A 15201-nucleotide genomic window follows, 5' to 3' on the forward strand; every position below is an offset into this window, starting at 1 on the left:
GACTGAGTCATAACTGGTCTCAAGGTCAGCAAATATATTTTTTCAATTCAATAAAACCTGTACATTCAGAGGAGTTTTTGTACAAGCTGTGTTGTATCCCCTCCTGGTGGCAAGTGTCAGAAAATACACTAGCAAGAAATAAAACAGTTCAATCTGGCAAATGCATCACAGATCAAATGAGTGCAGACGGCAAACAGTGCTTGGATATAAAACATTTATTTATTGTGTTTTTCGTTTCATTTTCCACGGTCCTTTTTCTTCTTCTTAGGTTTGCTCTCATCTTCCATAATGACTTCTTCGGTCGCAATTCTGACCCTCTTCGACTTTGAAAGCTCCTGGGCAATTTCTGTGGACGGACAGACGGACAGACAGATGGACTGTGTTACATGGACAAAGTGCTACAGGTATCATACGAGATCTGCCTCAGAGAAACATGACTGAACACACACACTCTTTTGCAGCTTCCCACTCATAAAGTAAAACACACATTCAAACTTGGAGCTGTTGACTACAGAGCAGCAACAACGGAGCAGCTCGGGATTTACCACTGCATGCTGGATCTACTGTAAATATGAACAATAAACTGGGAGGAAAAACATCCGCCTCCTATTGATAACTACAATATGTGGGGACTTTTTGCAGGCTGCGCCGTCGCCCACATGGCATCATAAACTGAAGAGAGTCAACACAGGCAGCAAACACTGCAGGGGATCCACCGATGACAGCAGCCCACAGTAAAAAAGTTTAACACGAGCAGTTATATTCACACCAATATCACCATATTTGTTTACAAAAGAGAGTGGTATTTTCGGCAATTTGTTTGTATGTGAATTAAAACTTAAGATATATATAGAAATAAGTGAGCACTGAGCAATCAAATTTCCTTGGGTTGGCAAAAAGCGAAAGATGTCCACTTCATCAGCCGTCTGCCATAAATTCTACCTTTTAATAGTCTATAATGTTCAGTTTTTGTTGACATTGTGGATAATGTGTAATTTAATTCTTTGTTTATTACTGAAGTTGTAGTTTGCAGAGGTTTTGTACTGGACTACATTACATTGAGAGGTGTTTCTAATTTTTTGTCCTCCCTCATTTATATACAATGAGGGAGGACAGAATAGTGGAAACACCTCTGAGTAAAATGCAGTCTAGTCCAACAGCAGCACTAACTATGAGCTCACTGCCAAACATAGTAGTGAATGAACACCTCTATTACTGTGACACAAAGAAAACCTGAGCATTATAGGCATGATAACAGTAAACATCATGGCAGAACAGTTGGAATGGATTGTATTAGATTGTGCAGGTGGACCTAATAAAGTGGCCACTGAGTGTGTATTCCTCAGTATCCCCGGCCAATATCCACTCTCGATTTGTTTCAAAATAAAATGAAGTAAATCAGATCTCCATTTGCATTGCACACCACCTTGAGACGTTGTTGCCTTTGCGGCTGAAGACTCGGTGCTCTCCTGCGTTGATGAAGGCTTCCACACAGCCAGGCATGTCAGTCTGGCTGTTGTGTTCACTTCTCCAAGGAGGGTGGGAGACTGCAGCTCCTGGTGGGCACGTAGGGAACATATTAATAGATTGTAAACAGTGCCCCCTAGGCCCTGGGAAGCCCTGCCTCTCTACTCTGCCTGGAGTTTTTTTTTTTTTTTTAAATAAATCTCTAGCATTTTTAGTGCGTATCTCCTTAGATTTTAACTATTATTGCCAAAGAAGGACTTTGTTACTGCTTTGATCATCACACTGAAAATGTGCAGGATTTTGAAGCACTGCAAATGTAAATGTGTATGCATGTAAGTCAAGGCTTTGTAAATTACTTATTTAAGTACGCAAAATGAAGATGAAAACGAGACATGCCTCTTTCAGGTGGAGTTTCCACATTTTGATGAATCCGTCGTTTGAAGCCGTCACCAGCACACAGCAGTCCTCCATAATCAAACCGTCAACCGCTTTCACCCTGAAATCACATGATACACACGGTTTTGTGTTGGTTTTTTTTTGTTTTTTGCAAATGTGTTTTTTACTTATTTACTGAGAAGCAGTGAGATGTGAGATTAGCTGTTCTGATAATTTGTGCTGATTTTAAAGAATCAGTGGTATCAAACAAACACTAATAAAAAGACTACTGCTTCAATTGTTTTTGATGCTGATCTGATTATTGCACCAGCTTTGAGCCTGAAATGTTTACAGCCACACACATCCTCGTTTGGATTTACGTTGGATTTACCTGGTTTCATGAGCCTGGAACTCACAGAGCCATTTCTGTGTATCCACATCGCATAACCTCACTGTTTCATCGTCTCCTGCAACGGCCAGGATGGAGTTCTGGAAAACAGATTGAATTAAAACACATATTCAATAATAATCACTTAATACTTCATAATTACTGTAAACAAGTGCAACTACAGTGGAGATGACTGGCTGTTTCTTTTTAAGTTTATGGTAATCTTGTAGTTCGTCCCTCTTCTTTACATTTTTTGTGCACATCATCAGCAAAGGGGGCAAAGTTCCTCCCATCAGAAGAAACAATTTGATACGATTCATTCTTCCACATATTGAGAAACAATCACCAGACACCCACAGGATCAAACAGAGATGTCCATCAGAAAATAAAGCCTCAAATGACACCTTATAAACTTTACTGTCATATCTGCTGTCATTTAGGATGTCTTTGATAGTGAAGACATTCAGTAGCTCAGTCTGACACCATTTTTCTAACCTGCAAAACAGAAGTAAATGCCCAAAACTTTAAATATATGCATGTAGCATGAATTGTAGGAAATGAAAGCTTGGTGCAGCAAAGCAACTGAAGCTATCATCCTCCTTTATGACCACATTTCCCATATACCCCATTGCTTCCTGGGCATAAAGAGGATCTTTTTGCTTGGTCCATTTCCTCTGGACAAGCAGCGCCCTCTTCCTGTGTTGTGCTGTCATGCAATCTCCCCTCACACTTCAACACAATCCACCAGATTTCTCAACCAATCTGAACCAATGGCACACAATACAAAATGCAGCTGCTGTCACACTTGTCAGCAATGGTCTGGATTGATAACAGTAATGAGAATTATGTAGAAACATTAATGTAGTAATGATTAATTGATGTTAAACAATACACACAGCACCTTTGAACTTAAGCTAAAAATATATAAAATAAGGGATCAGCTGCAGAATTAGGGGTTGAATAGTGTTGATGGCAGATTTGGGTCAAACAGTGCTTGCATTGATTCTTAAAAACTGTTTTAACTTGTATTAAGTCACGAATGGGTGGAGTTTACTGCATCAAGACAATTTAGATGTTATTGTAAGTTGCAAACACTACCAGGCTTGCACTTAGGTAAGCGAAAATAAACCACAAACCACAGAAGAAGCTACAAACACAGTCTGACGCAAAATATGACTCTGAACTCACAGTTAAGAACTTAATGGAGGAAATCCTCTTGGGGTTTGTGACTGTTCCCATCAGCGAGGCCGTCTCCAGTTTGTAGATGTCCAATTTATCGGCGATCACCACCACGTATTTATCCCCATCAGGAGACCATCTGACAATGTGTGCATCTGAGAAAAGCAAAGAGAAAAAGATAATGTCATGATAAACGTACAAATATTAAAAAAAAAAAAAAAAGTTGTAATCTTATCGGTTCAATTTCATGACTAATGAGACAACTTACTCTGTTTTATGTTTTTGATGAAGGCCGATCTTCCGTCAATTAGATTCCACGTTCTGATAGGATGAAAGAAGCAAGAGTCACTTTTCTTGGTCTGTTTAACAAATCTTTTGCCTGAACTGACTGTTTCATGAAACTCTGGGATTTACCTGAGAGTCTTGTCCGTCCCAACGGAGAGGGCGAGTTTCCCGGACGGATGGACAGACAGCGACGTCACATGGCCTCTGGAGAATTAAGCATGTCAGGATTAACCGTGTTGCTTTGACTTCAATAACAGTCGCGAAGATAAACATCTCACTGCCCTCTGCAGGTCGCCTCTTTCTGCTTACTTGTGAGCTTTGATGGATTTGAGGCACTCCCACTTCTTGGTGCTCCACACACACACCAGGCCGTCCTCCGCTCCGCTCAGTAAATGAGAGTCGCCATAAAACTCGAGACAGGTGATGGTGCCTGTGGTGCGCAAACGAGTGTGTGTCAGCTGTGAAAATCACAATCTGCTGTCTGTCTGATGACATTTCACATTCTCCACTGCAGCAGCCCAGAGAAACAACAACGTCTATAAAGCCATCTGCAATGTGACTGAAAGTGTATGCAGATTGGCTTAACAAAATTCAGTCTTACTTATCTACATCCAGAAACCAAAAAAAGGGGAAGAGATCGGAACTGAAAATAACAAACAGGCGCCTTTAAGATATATGTAATTTTATATCCTAATGAGTGTGTTCAATCCACAAAACAGAAATCATAAAAACTAGGGCTGGGCAATATGGACAAAAATCAAATATCTCGACATCAAAACTTCAGTGATATTTTTCAGGGCTGACTGCTGATGCTTTCATAAGATGTTCACAAACAATTTTTAATAAATAATCATTAGTTATGCAGATATGATCAGGCAGATAGAAGCAAATTATAGAACTGCAACAAAAGAATGATAAGGTCAGGAAAGCGCATCTAGTTTTACTTACTTCCTGTGGGCTTTAAAACTAGAAAACGACAACACTCGTGCAATATATCCATAATCACAGAGAATTTCTAATTTCATATCACAATACTGACATTACCATTAAATCACCCAGCCCCACTAAAAACCCAGAGCGCTGAAAATGTTGAGTTAAATAAAATACCCGTAACAAGACAGCAACTTTTGAACTTCAACGTGTATTCAAAGTAATTCAAAGTACTTGTTAACCTACCTATATGGGACTACATAGGTAAGAACCCAAACTATCACTTTAAGTTTCTGAGCACTACAAACAACCTGAGATAGCATTTAAAATAGTGACTTAACAGATATCATTAGGTGGAAAGTTTTGTTCCAACACCTTACACAACCATGGAGCAGTCAGCATCAGTTTTGGTTGCTCCAGTGGGATTCAAACCCAAAACCCAGAAGCCAGGTGGCATATTGGCCTCAACATCAAACTCAGTGGGGGAAAAAAAAAAAAAAAAAAAATCCATAGAAATCTGGCATCTTGTCCTTACCATCGTGATGAAGCAAAGCTCCATGCTCAGTTTTCTTCCTCATGTTATACACCTGGATGGTCTCATCTTTGCTCCCTGTGACCACAAACCTCTCACTGGCGGCCACAGCGGATATGGAGGCAGTGTGGGCGTGATGTGTGAAAAGCGCCTCGGCCGTCCATTCCTGCATGACGGATGAGAGGATGAGGAGCAGTGAGGATGAGGAGCAGTGATGGCTGTCACAGCATGGGGCTCTGGTTTGTGCCACCAGGTCAATCAAATCCTGTACTGTCCATTACACTAGATCATGGAATTACACACAGACATGCTGCTGTAGTTTTGCAGGGAACTAACACTGACTCCATTGAACTGTTTAGTGTGGTTTTCAACCCTGATCCCAGTTGGCTATTGATGGAGAGACAGCTTCAGAGGAAATCACCACAACAATGACATTTATTCATCACAAAACAACAGACATGGGGGTAACAGACGGATAAAGGTGCACACTTACTGCTTCACCAGTGCCCACTCGATAACCAAAGGCAATCTGCTCGTAGCTTCCAGCAATGAGCTCCACCACAGCTGCCATGCTGCCACTTGTAGCTGGAAGGGGCTAAGCTAGCTAGTAAGCTCACTCCAGGTTTCAGCTAATTGTTTTAAACTCTGACTTTGCCGTGAACAAAGACAGAAAAATCAACGCGACACAGAAATATACCCGCAACAGTTCGACATTAAACGACGCAAAACGCCGATATAAACCAGCGTTCACATTTGTTTTTGGAGCACACAAGTCCCACAACGTGAGTTCAATTCGCGCATGCGCACAGGGTGTTTGCGTCCCATTGGTTGTTGGAGGTTTTTTATTTTCAAAATAAAAGTCCGTTGGGTGCGTTCCAGTCAACTATCGTCCCATTAATTTATTCCAGCTCCGGTAGCTCCAAAAACATAAAAAACATTTTCCTTGTTTATCATTTGTTACTCGTCAGTTCAACGACAGGGGATTTTTAACCTTACAAATGACAAAAAGGATAAATTGTAAATTAAGAGCAGCTTGGTGGACTGAGGGAGATGTTTTGAATTTTAATAAGGACCATTCAGGGTTCAGCTGAGGATAACTCTTTGTAAAGGGGTTTTTCCCACATCTATAATTGCCTTACAGCCCACTTCTGTCCCTGCTTTGGACGATGTCACAAGGGGATTCCACCAAAATGAACAATAGCTTACTGTCATTCTCGCATGTATAAGTTTAAATATACACACTCAGTCTCCACTTTATTAGGTCCACCTGCACAATCCAAAAGAATCCAATGAAAATGTTCTGCCATAAAGTTTCCTTTTCTGCTGCCTATAATGCTCATATTTTCTTTTTATCACAGTAACAGAGGTGTTCATTCACTTCTGTGTTTGGCATTGAGCTCATAGTTAGTGCTGCTGTTGGACTGGACTGCATTTTACTGAGGTGTTTCCACTATTCTGTCCCCCCTCATGTATGTACATGGGAAGGGGCAAAAAAACTAGAAACACCTCTCGATATAATGTAATCCAGTGCAAGAACTCTGCAAACTACAACCTCAATAACGAACACAGAATTAAACTGACACATTTTCCACAATGTCAACAAAAACTGATCATGATAAAACTTTGTTAAAAGGTAGAATCGCTGTTGCATTGAACTGCATTAGACTGTAGAAGTGAACAGAAAGCCTCTGCTGAGATCTGGAACTAAAATTTGCACGTAAAGTCGTGCAAAATGTCTGCTTGAAGCATTTCAACACCACAGCTGCTGACACTCGCTCTTACAAAACAGCCCCCTTGTCTTCCACGTAAGCCCACTGCAATATAATACAGCAACAGGATGGGAGCCGCCCTTCCCATAACAGGAGAGGTGGGCGGGAGGCGTTTCCCTGGCCCGTGATTGGCTGTTTACCCTGGCTGCTTCTTGATTGACGTGTCAGATAACTGTTCATATGTAATGTTCATTACCTCAGGGATGTGAGAAGTCAAGAGTTACTTCTTCCCCTGAGCGACATCATGGCAAGGAGGTGAGTTTGGGATGATACAAGACGCGGTATTTATAATACATTTATAATAAGTTCAAGTGTTGATGCTTTCAGCCACTTTCTTGCCTTCTGATTCATGCCAGATGTAGTTGCTGAAAACAGGCAGATTGCAGTGTAACTTGATGCTCCTCTTTGTTGCGGCTCCTGTGAAGAACAAGTCAGATTTCTGCTCAGGTTTGGCTTTTGCTGTGCCTTTAAAGCACAAATGGCCTCTGCTGAAACAACTGTGTGTGACTTCTTAAGGAAGAGTATAGATCTGCTCCAAGTGTCTCACAGTGGATTTCTTTATGTTTCCACGGCTGGACTGAGCAGTAGAGTTGGTATTTGTTGTTGGTGTGCGAGTATGCGTGTGTGTGTGTGTGTGTGTGTGTGTGTGTGTGTGTGTGTGTGTGTGTGTGTGTGTGTGTTTGTGTGCAAGTCTGGTAGTGATTAGTGGCCTGGATTATACAACACAACCATCAGGACACAATTGACTGTAAACAGACTCCGCTTCAGTATAAGACTCTCTCTCTCTCTGTGCTCTTCCTTGTGATATTCAGAGTTGAATTCAGGCTATTTAAAGAACAGTTTCTGTCAGATGCTCCTTCCTGTCATTTGTGTCTTACTCATAGTTTGCCAAGTTTGCACACACTATTGGCTGTTTTTCCCCTGTCAGATGACAGCAAGGGTGTGGTTTTGATTAAGATTTTCAAAGATTATTTTTATGGCTTTACTGCTTTATTTGATAGTGTACAGAGGAGGTTGTGAGAGGAAAGCTGGGAAAACAGTTGAGGGTGCCTGCAAACAAAATTCATGCACATGCTCAATTCATGCTCAAACCCATAGCATCAAATGAACACAGTATAGACAATATCCTGCTTTACATGCTATGGAAATCTCTGTCAGTGCATCAAGGTTTTGGTATAAACCAAGACTTGAACAGAGAGCCAGGCATTGCTAAACTCTATATGGACCAACAGGGGTTTGTGCAGACTAAAACAATTAAAAAACAAAGTCTCCTGTTTTCTGTTTAGGCTTCAGGCGACGGTCTAAATTAAAAAGTGCAAATTACAATCCTCATTTTTCTGGCCTGCCTTTGGGAGGGGAAAAAATGCAACATCTACCAAATTGTGATGCAGAACCCAAACTATTACTTTCAGTCTCACAGTCTCAACTAGAACTTCTCATGCACAAATTTAAGTGAAAACACATTTTGTTGATTTGTTACAGAGGCGGTCGAAAACAGCGTTTATTTTGGAGGCATCGCTTATAACATTTGAATCACGTGCTTCCAGTTTTACAGTTGAGCAGCTCATAGTTAAATATTAACACCCGTTCAACAGTGGGCTGAGGATAAAGAGCTGATTAGAATACCAAGTATTGTATTAAAATAACACACAGGGTCAGGCAAATTATCAACATGCTAAACTAACTTCTGGTACAAATGCAGACAGAGCTGAAAAGCAGAGTTGAGCTGAGGGTCCTGGGTTCAAATCCGACCTCGCCATCTGCTGCATGTCAGCCCCGTTTGCTGCATGTCAGCCTGTCTCTCTCTCCCCTGCCTTTCCTGTCTCTCTCTGCTTTGACTGTCAAATAAACCAGGAAAAAATCCCATCAAAATTGGGGGTGTTGCACAATGATGCAGCAGAGAGTGGCTGCTGCAGTGGGGTATTTGTAGTGCAGGACTTCATGAGCTGATGGCTGGCAGGTGTGTTGATCACAGGATACTGATCAGGTGTGTAAAGTGACAGGTAGAGTGAGAGATTTTAACTCGCACTGAAAATGCTGAAATAAACAATCAACACACACACAGCAGGCAGACCGGCGGTCACAGAGGATGTACTATGACACTTTCAAAGCATTACCTGTTGCTGTCTGAGCTCTCAGACATGAACTGCAAAGTCCCATTCCACCCATTTCACATGTAAATAACTAAAATCTAACCTCAAAAGAATGGAAAATTAGATCAAATTGATATGCGTCTGGTAAATGTGTCATGTTTTGCATATTAAAGTCCCGCCAACTGTGTGTTTGAATTTGATTGAATTCATCACTGGTGGCAATGTGATTTAATTCTATGTTTGAAGAGTGTCACCCGACTTTCCTGAAACAAATTGAGATTGGGATTACGGTTTTATCCAGAAGAACCTTCTCTGAACTCTCCCTTAGGCATGAAAATACATTTATACATTTTTAATTGATATATTTTAATCCCAGGTATCCCATTATGGCTTTTCTATTTGGCTCATTGTGAGGCTGAGTGTTTGTCTCTGCTCTGTCCTCAGGCAGGGTGTGAACCAGGAGCTCTCGGAGGTGCTGAACCAGCTCTGGCGTCTGGATACCAACCGTCTCAAACCAGGGACGGATTACCGCATCTCTCTTCAGGTCAGGGCTGGGAAACTCAGATTGAGCATAAAATCTGTCATGAACATGTTATAATTGGCCTTATAGTTCATGTCTCTTGTAGTATCCAATGTATGTTAAAGTTCAATGTTTCTTGTATTATTCAGAACAGCTTGACTGCTAGCAGAGGGCAGATAAAGCTGGAGCCAGACATATTTTCTCTATCTTGTTTGTTAGGTCTATTGCATTAGATACACGCCCAGTCAACATCCACACACTAGCATCACACATTCCGGGAACAAGGCATGGACAGTGGTTGGCCTGTCCATGTCCGGGTAACTGGCCAATTATTCTCGGTTGCGTTTATTATATTTGGCTTTTGGGTGAAATTTATGGAAAATGTAAAATGTTCACGCTACAGTGATATTATATCATGAAAGTAGGGCATTTAAGTAGAAGCATACACTGGTGATTTCCTCATCTCAAACAATTTCTTGAAACAAAAGCCAACAACAGTGGTGGATATACCACAACAAAAAATGTCAGCGTCAATAACTTGTCATGTGCCCTTGAGCATCAATTACAGCTTGACAGCGACGTCTCATGCTGTTCACAAGTCGACTTATTGTCTGCTGAGGCATGGCATCCCACTCTTCTTGAAGGGCGGCCCTCAGGACATTGAGGTTCTGGGGTACAGAGCTCCGAGCCTCTACACGGCGACTCAGCTGATCCCATAGGTTTTCTGTGGGATTCAGGTCTGGAGAAAGTGCAGGCCACTCCATCTGAGGTACCCCAGTCTCCAGCAGCCATTCCCTAATGATACGACCTCGATGAGCTGGAGCATCAAACACCTGATGTGAATTTTGCCGTTAAACTCCTTGTTAGAGAACAGCAATTTGTGCAAAAAGTACTGAAACATTGAACAGTTGGACATGTGCATTCAAAAGTTTACAGAAGGTCACATTAAGTTCACCTGTAAAGGTTATAATGCATTTTAGGTTCATCCTGAAATTTCACCCGAAAGCCGAATATCCCTAACTTTTTGTGAGTAGTGTATGTACGGGGCAGGTCCAAGCCCAAGAACATAAATGTGTATCATTTCCTAATATCGAGGCTCATTCTGACTGAGATCCTGCGAGAGCTCTGTCACACTGAGACCAGCGCTGCCTTGCTTTATATGTGACCAAATAAATATTATATCTGAGAGCTGAAGATTGACTCCGGTCTGTCCTTGGGCATTCAACAAAAGAATCGGGTGCTAACAAACATTGCCTGACGCCTGGCTGAGACTCTGTGTGAACCACAAGCCAATTTATCCAAAGACTCACCTGCCACAAAAATGGATCTCTCTGTATGTGCTCTATATAACTTATGAATTATGTTTATAATTAACAAACGAGCAAACAAGCCTCAAGACACAATAACATTAAGTAAAATGAGTAACTAAATAAATAAAAACTTGTTACATACCTCTATGTATTTATTTTTTTATGCTCAGTGTTTATATTTTTTTATTATTAGTATTAATTTTTTCTTCCCATCAGTGCAGTCAGTAAGGATTACACAGACAACCATGTACAAATGTTGCATAAATAGTGGTCATATTTATTTTAAAAATATGTGTAGAATTTTCTCTTAGACTAATTATACTTTTATCTACTACTTCTATACTGTTTTCTTTTTATGCTACCTCAAGAAAGGACTTTTCCTCTAATTTCTATAATTTTTACACAACTTTCCGCATTATCTTTATTTATTATGTTGTTTATTTATCTATTTATTTATTTTCATTTCTGCTCAACATCCTTCGTGCATAGAGTCAATATGTATATTCCTGTCTGTGTGTATGTGTGTGTGTGTGTGTGTGTGTGTATGTTGTTCTTTTTAAAGGGGAGGGCAGGCTATGTGGCCCAGGGAAGTCACCATGCCAGAGACAGAGCCAGGGCTCCGCTCTTCTCCTACGTGAATGAAGACAAACTGAAGAGTATTGAGACCTACGCTCGTAAGCATCTTTACCTCCTTCTTTTTTTCTTTTCTTTTCTTTTCTTTTTTTTTTGTTTTGTTTTTTGCTTTCTTAGAGCCACCCTTTAATACACTTCAGGAACACCAACTCTCCTCTCATGCAGATTTCATCAACCTGCTGGACAACTACGAGATGTCCACAGGCGTGTCGGAGACCGTGACTTCAGAGGAGCTTAGAGAGAACCACCTCTTTCTGGACGCCATACTGGAGACCGACGTCATGAAGGTGCAGGAGCTACAGACTTTAAAATGAATGTGATGGGTGTATAGCTGAGCCAACTTCTTAGTGTGGCTTCTTATTGTTTCCACTATGTTTCTGTGTAATAATGTGTCATATTTCTTCTATGAATACTTCTCCTCCTACTACAACTGTACTACAAACTGATTTATTGATTTGCTGATATATATGTCTTTCCACATTGTATTCATTGATTTAATTGTTCAATGATAGGTTTTTTTTTTGTTTTTTTGTTTGTTTTTTACGTAATTCCTCCATTACTGGCTTAGAGTGTCCCAGAGTTTCCCTATGATTTACAGTGTAGAATTGGTTGCCCTGCCATGAAGACATGAAAACCTGAAATAATTTAATTAATCTAAATTTCAGCAGAGTTTTAGTGTTATAGGATTGTCTAAATGCTGAATGAGAGGCTTTTTATAACCAGACAAGGATAAAATAGAGGGGAAAGTACTCAATACTCTTACGTTTTTGGAACAAGAATAGAAAATGTAAAGATGTTTTATGCCAGCGGGGAATACATGCTACTGGCTGCCTCATTAGAGAAATATTGGTATTGGTATTAGCCTATAAAAACCTTTATCACTCGAGCCTTCTAACTTCTCTTTTCACTGGAAATATTATATAGTATAATATGGGAACAAGATGAATACTTTGCGGATTATTTTTCTCACCATTTTCCACATCCCTTTTCTGGTTTTTAGACTGTGCATCCTTTTTAATTGGAGCATGGCTTAGAGATTTGTGCCCAGTTTACATTATTTTTCACACCCTGCTTACACGCACTGAACTTTAGATTTGTCTTTCAGCCACAACTATTTGTTAACCTGTAAATCTGCCATGACTTGTCATAGCAATAATTCTTCCATCATCTTTTTCTTCGATATGTTCTGTTTTCTTGCATCTGCAGCCACACCAAATGGGGTTGATTGTTCCTCTGCCGCTGCAATCAAGCCTTTTCTGTGCCTGGAAGATTTAAGGTTTATTATATCTCTGTTCCCTCACAGCATGCTCACAAATATCTGGTGAGCAAGGGGCAGTCACCATCAGACCAGACGCAGTTCAAGAGGCAGCTGTACGACATCTGGTTCCGGCTCTACCACAGAGACCGGAGCGGAGGGTTAGTGTCACAAGAGCAGCCCAACATTTAGACAGACCCACATTTAATCTCCTGCAGAGCGACCTGTGGAAGTATCTTTGTGTAAGACAGTGAATCCCTGAGTACAAACTAAGAAAGCAAAGTTTATTTGAGTAGTGCTTTTCACAGACACTGATCACAAAGGGCTTTGCAACAGCATAGTGCAACATACAGAGAGAATACTGAAAAATTAAAGGTCACCTGAGGCACGTGTAAAAAGAGCAAAAGTTAAAAACAGAGCATATGAAGAACACAGTATATTAAAATGACACATATGAAAACCACTGCATAAAATACACATGAAAAACAATTTAAAAAAAAAATAAAAAAAAATCCTACCAGATGACATGACTCAAGCATCAGAAGAGAATCAGAAATTTATATGTAAATAAATCTCACAAGTATACATTTGCTCACTGCTCAGATCTATTCAGAGTTGATGCTTTGTGTCTGAGAAAAAGACAAATGAAAAAATCCATGCAGACTGGATTTTAGTTTAGGACAAACATTTCTTGGAGGTGGAGTTGCTCTGGAGGCAGAAATAATGTCAGTGGCTGGTTTAAATTGCAGTGGATTTTTCTAAATCATAAAACACTGAAGCCCAGTGAAAAAGACAAGCTGTAAGAGAAGAGGCAGCAAATATTATGAAGCTATGAATTGAAAAAAATTATATATTAGGATATATGGTATATTGAAGGCAGGGTTCCCATAGTTGCAAAACTGTTGTTTGACTCCGCCCACCATTTGGAGTATTTCTGCCTGCAGAAAACCCCTGCCATCTAAAATGTTTGTGTAAAAAAAAAAAAATTCCAATCTGCAAAATGCGACATCCCTTGCTTTAGGTGTAATAATAGTCAATCTATAGAATTATACATGTTGTATGGCATTGAAGTCATAATTCACTAGAGTAGAGGAAACAAAGTTTTGGTGGAATGTGGACCGGGGGTGGCACACATGTGGAGACTCAACCACTCGACTGACTGTTTTCTGAAAGTAATGACCGTCTCTCCCCTGCAGTCAAGATTCCTGTGGGTTTGAGCATGTGTTTGTCGGGGAAACCAAGTCCGGCCAGGAGATCATGGGCCTTCACAACTGGGTCCAGTTTTACCTGCAAGAGAAGCACGACCATGTGGACTACAAGGGCTACAAAGCGAGGGACAACAAAGACACAGTAAGAAAATAATCCTTACTGCACCATCTCATGTCTGCTGAACACACTGCTTCTCTGTGAAACCAAGGATTTTTATTATTTTATTTATTATAGATCAGTGGTTACTACAAATAAATCCACATCCTGTGAACTGCTGCTGGTATCTGCCTCACAGTTTGAAACATCAGCACATCAGACACGAGTTACACCATAATTAACACTGATTTTTTGTTTATATTTGTTTTTCACAGCCTGATGAAGATGACCATGTCTTGAACCTGCAGTTCAGCTGGAAGGGGCTGGTGAAGCCGGTCGGCGGCTCCTTCATCGGGGTCAGTCCTGAGTTCGAGATGGCTCTCTTCACCATACTCTTCCTCATATCGACTGAGAAAATGACGTCTGAGGTGGTGAAGGTGGACGAGTACGTGATGGAGCTGGTGGTCTACCGGCATGGGCGGTCCATCGGCACCTCCTTCCCTAAGCTGCTCAGCAGTAACAACAGAGATTTGTAACATCGCACCTCTCTGGCCTGGAAAACAGTTTACAGCTGTCATGCAGATATATCTTTTATAACTTTAGAAACAGTCCATAGGCAGTGTATTTTTTTTAGACAACCCCAGATCAGATTCATTTGCACTAAACTTGGGCTAAAACTAACTAAGAGAAGGTAACATTGTAGCCTACACCTTCTGATCTGGGTTGTTAATGATCACACTTATGTCATGTTTTGTATGCATCTGTAAAATGAATGAATAAATAAATAAAGCTGTTTGTGCTTCTTCACATTCCTATTAACCCTTATCTTTGGGGTCAATTTGATTTCACGCATTTTTAAAAAATAAAAAATATAAGAAACATTAACATTTTACATGTTCATTTTGGCTTTTTGTAAAGACAGTGATGAACTATAACATGCCATTTCTAAACACCCAAAAAACAAAACAAACAAAAAAAAAAAACCCAAACAAACAAACAAAAAAATCTTCTTGAGATGAAAAAGGAAGAGGAACTTTGATGTATAATGGGGTGAATGTGGGAGATTATGTTTTATTTGAAGTGCAATTTAAGGAGTTAACAAGACACACAACGTACCTGACAGAAACATTTGGGTATCAGTTTTTATTATAATGATTTTT

The 15201-nt window shown here is 40.3% G+C and overlaps 2 protein-coding genes across 3 annotated transcripts; one reads left to right on the top strand and one right to left on the bottom strand.

Moving 5' to 3' along the window:
- Positions 1-14: 14 nt before the first annotated feature.
- Positions 15-5980, bottom strand: pak1ip1 (PAK1 interacting protein 1). Its single transcript, XM_030073554.1, has 10 exons — positions 5650-5980; positions 5160-5322; positions 4004-4124; positions 3824-3898; positions 3678-3730; positions 3419-3564; positions 2234-2331; positions 1864-1963; positions 1427-1556; positions 15-346 (listed from the first exon to the last, which is right to left on the bottom strand). Exons 1-10 carry the CDS (start codon positions 5725-5727, stop codon positions 237-239), a joined length of 1074 nt encoding a protein of 357 aa, XP_029929414.1. The 5' UTR covers positions 5728-5980; the 3' UTR covers positions 15-236.
- Positions 5981-7119: 1139 nt separating this feature from the next.
- LOC115375214 (poly(U)-specific endoribonuclease-C-like) lies at positions 7120-14836 on the top strand. 2 transcript variants are annotated; one of them, XM_030074598.1, is made up of 7 exons: positions 7120-7180; positions 9463-9562; positions 11411-11522; positions 11647-11768; positions 12785-12897; positions 13933-14086; positions 14317-14836. In XM_030074598.1, exons 1-7 carry the CDS (start codon positions 7170-7172, stop codon positions 14575-14577), a joined length of 873 nt encoding a protein of 290 aa, XP_029930458.1. In that variant the 5' UTR covers positions 7120-7169; the 3' UTR covers positions 14578-14836. The 2 variants fall into 2 exon arrangements, with proteins under 2 accessions (XP_029930458.1, XP_029930457.1); XM_030074597.1 differs by lacking the exon at positions 7120-7180 and adding an exon at positions 8977-9101.
- Positions 14837-15201: the final 365 nt, after the last annotated feature.

The sequence above is a fragment of the Myripristis murdjan genome, chromosome 17, assembly GCF_902150065.1.
Source record: "Myripristis murdjan chromosome 17, fMyrMur1.1, whole genome shotgun sequence".
Lineage (NCBI taxonomy): Eukaryota > Metazoa > Chordata > Actinopteri > Holocentriformes > Holocentridae > Myripristis > Myripristis murdjan.

What these genes read in the sequence shown, in the direction of transcription:
- LOC115375214 (XM_030074597.1), top strand. Translation starts at nt 9,022, where the DNA reads ATGACACTTTCAAAGCATTACCTGTTGCTGTCTGAGCTCTCAGACATG. An exon ending in CCATTCCACCCATTTCACAT is followed by an intron (nt 9,102 to 9,462) that starts GTAAATAACTAA and finishes CTCTGTCCTCAG; the next exon opens with GCAGGGTGTGAACCAGGAGC. An exon ending in ATTACCGCATCTCTCTTCAG is followed by an intron (nt 9,563 to 11,410) that starts GTCAGGGCTGGG and finishes TTCTTTTTAAAG; the next exon opens with GGGAGGGCAGGCTATGTGGC.
- pak1ip1 (XM_030073554.1), bottom strand. Translation starts at nt 5,727, where the DNA reads ATGGCAGCTGTGGTGGAGCTCATTGCTGGAAGCTACGAGCAGATTGCC. An exon ending in AAATCCATCAAAGCTCACAA is followed by an intron (nt 3,899 to 4,003) that starts GTAAGCAGAAAG and finishes TTAATTCTCCAG; the next exon opens with AGGCCATGTGACGTCGCTGT. An exon ending in AAAGGCAACAACGTCTCAAG is followed by an intron (nt 347 to 1,426) that starts GTGGTGTGCAAT and finishes GTCCGTCCACAG; the next exon opens with AAATTGCCCAGGAGCTTTCA.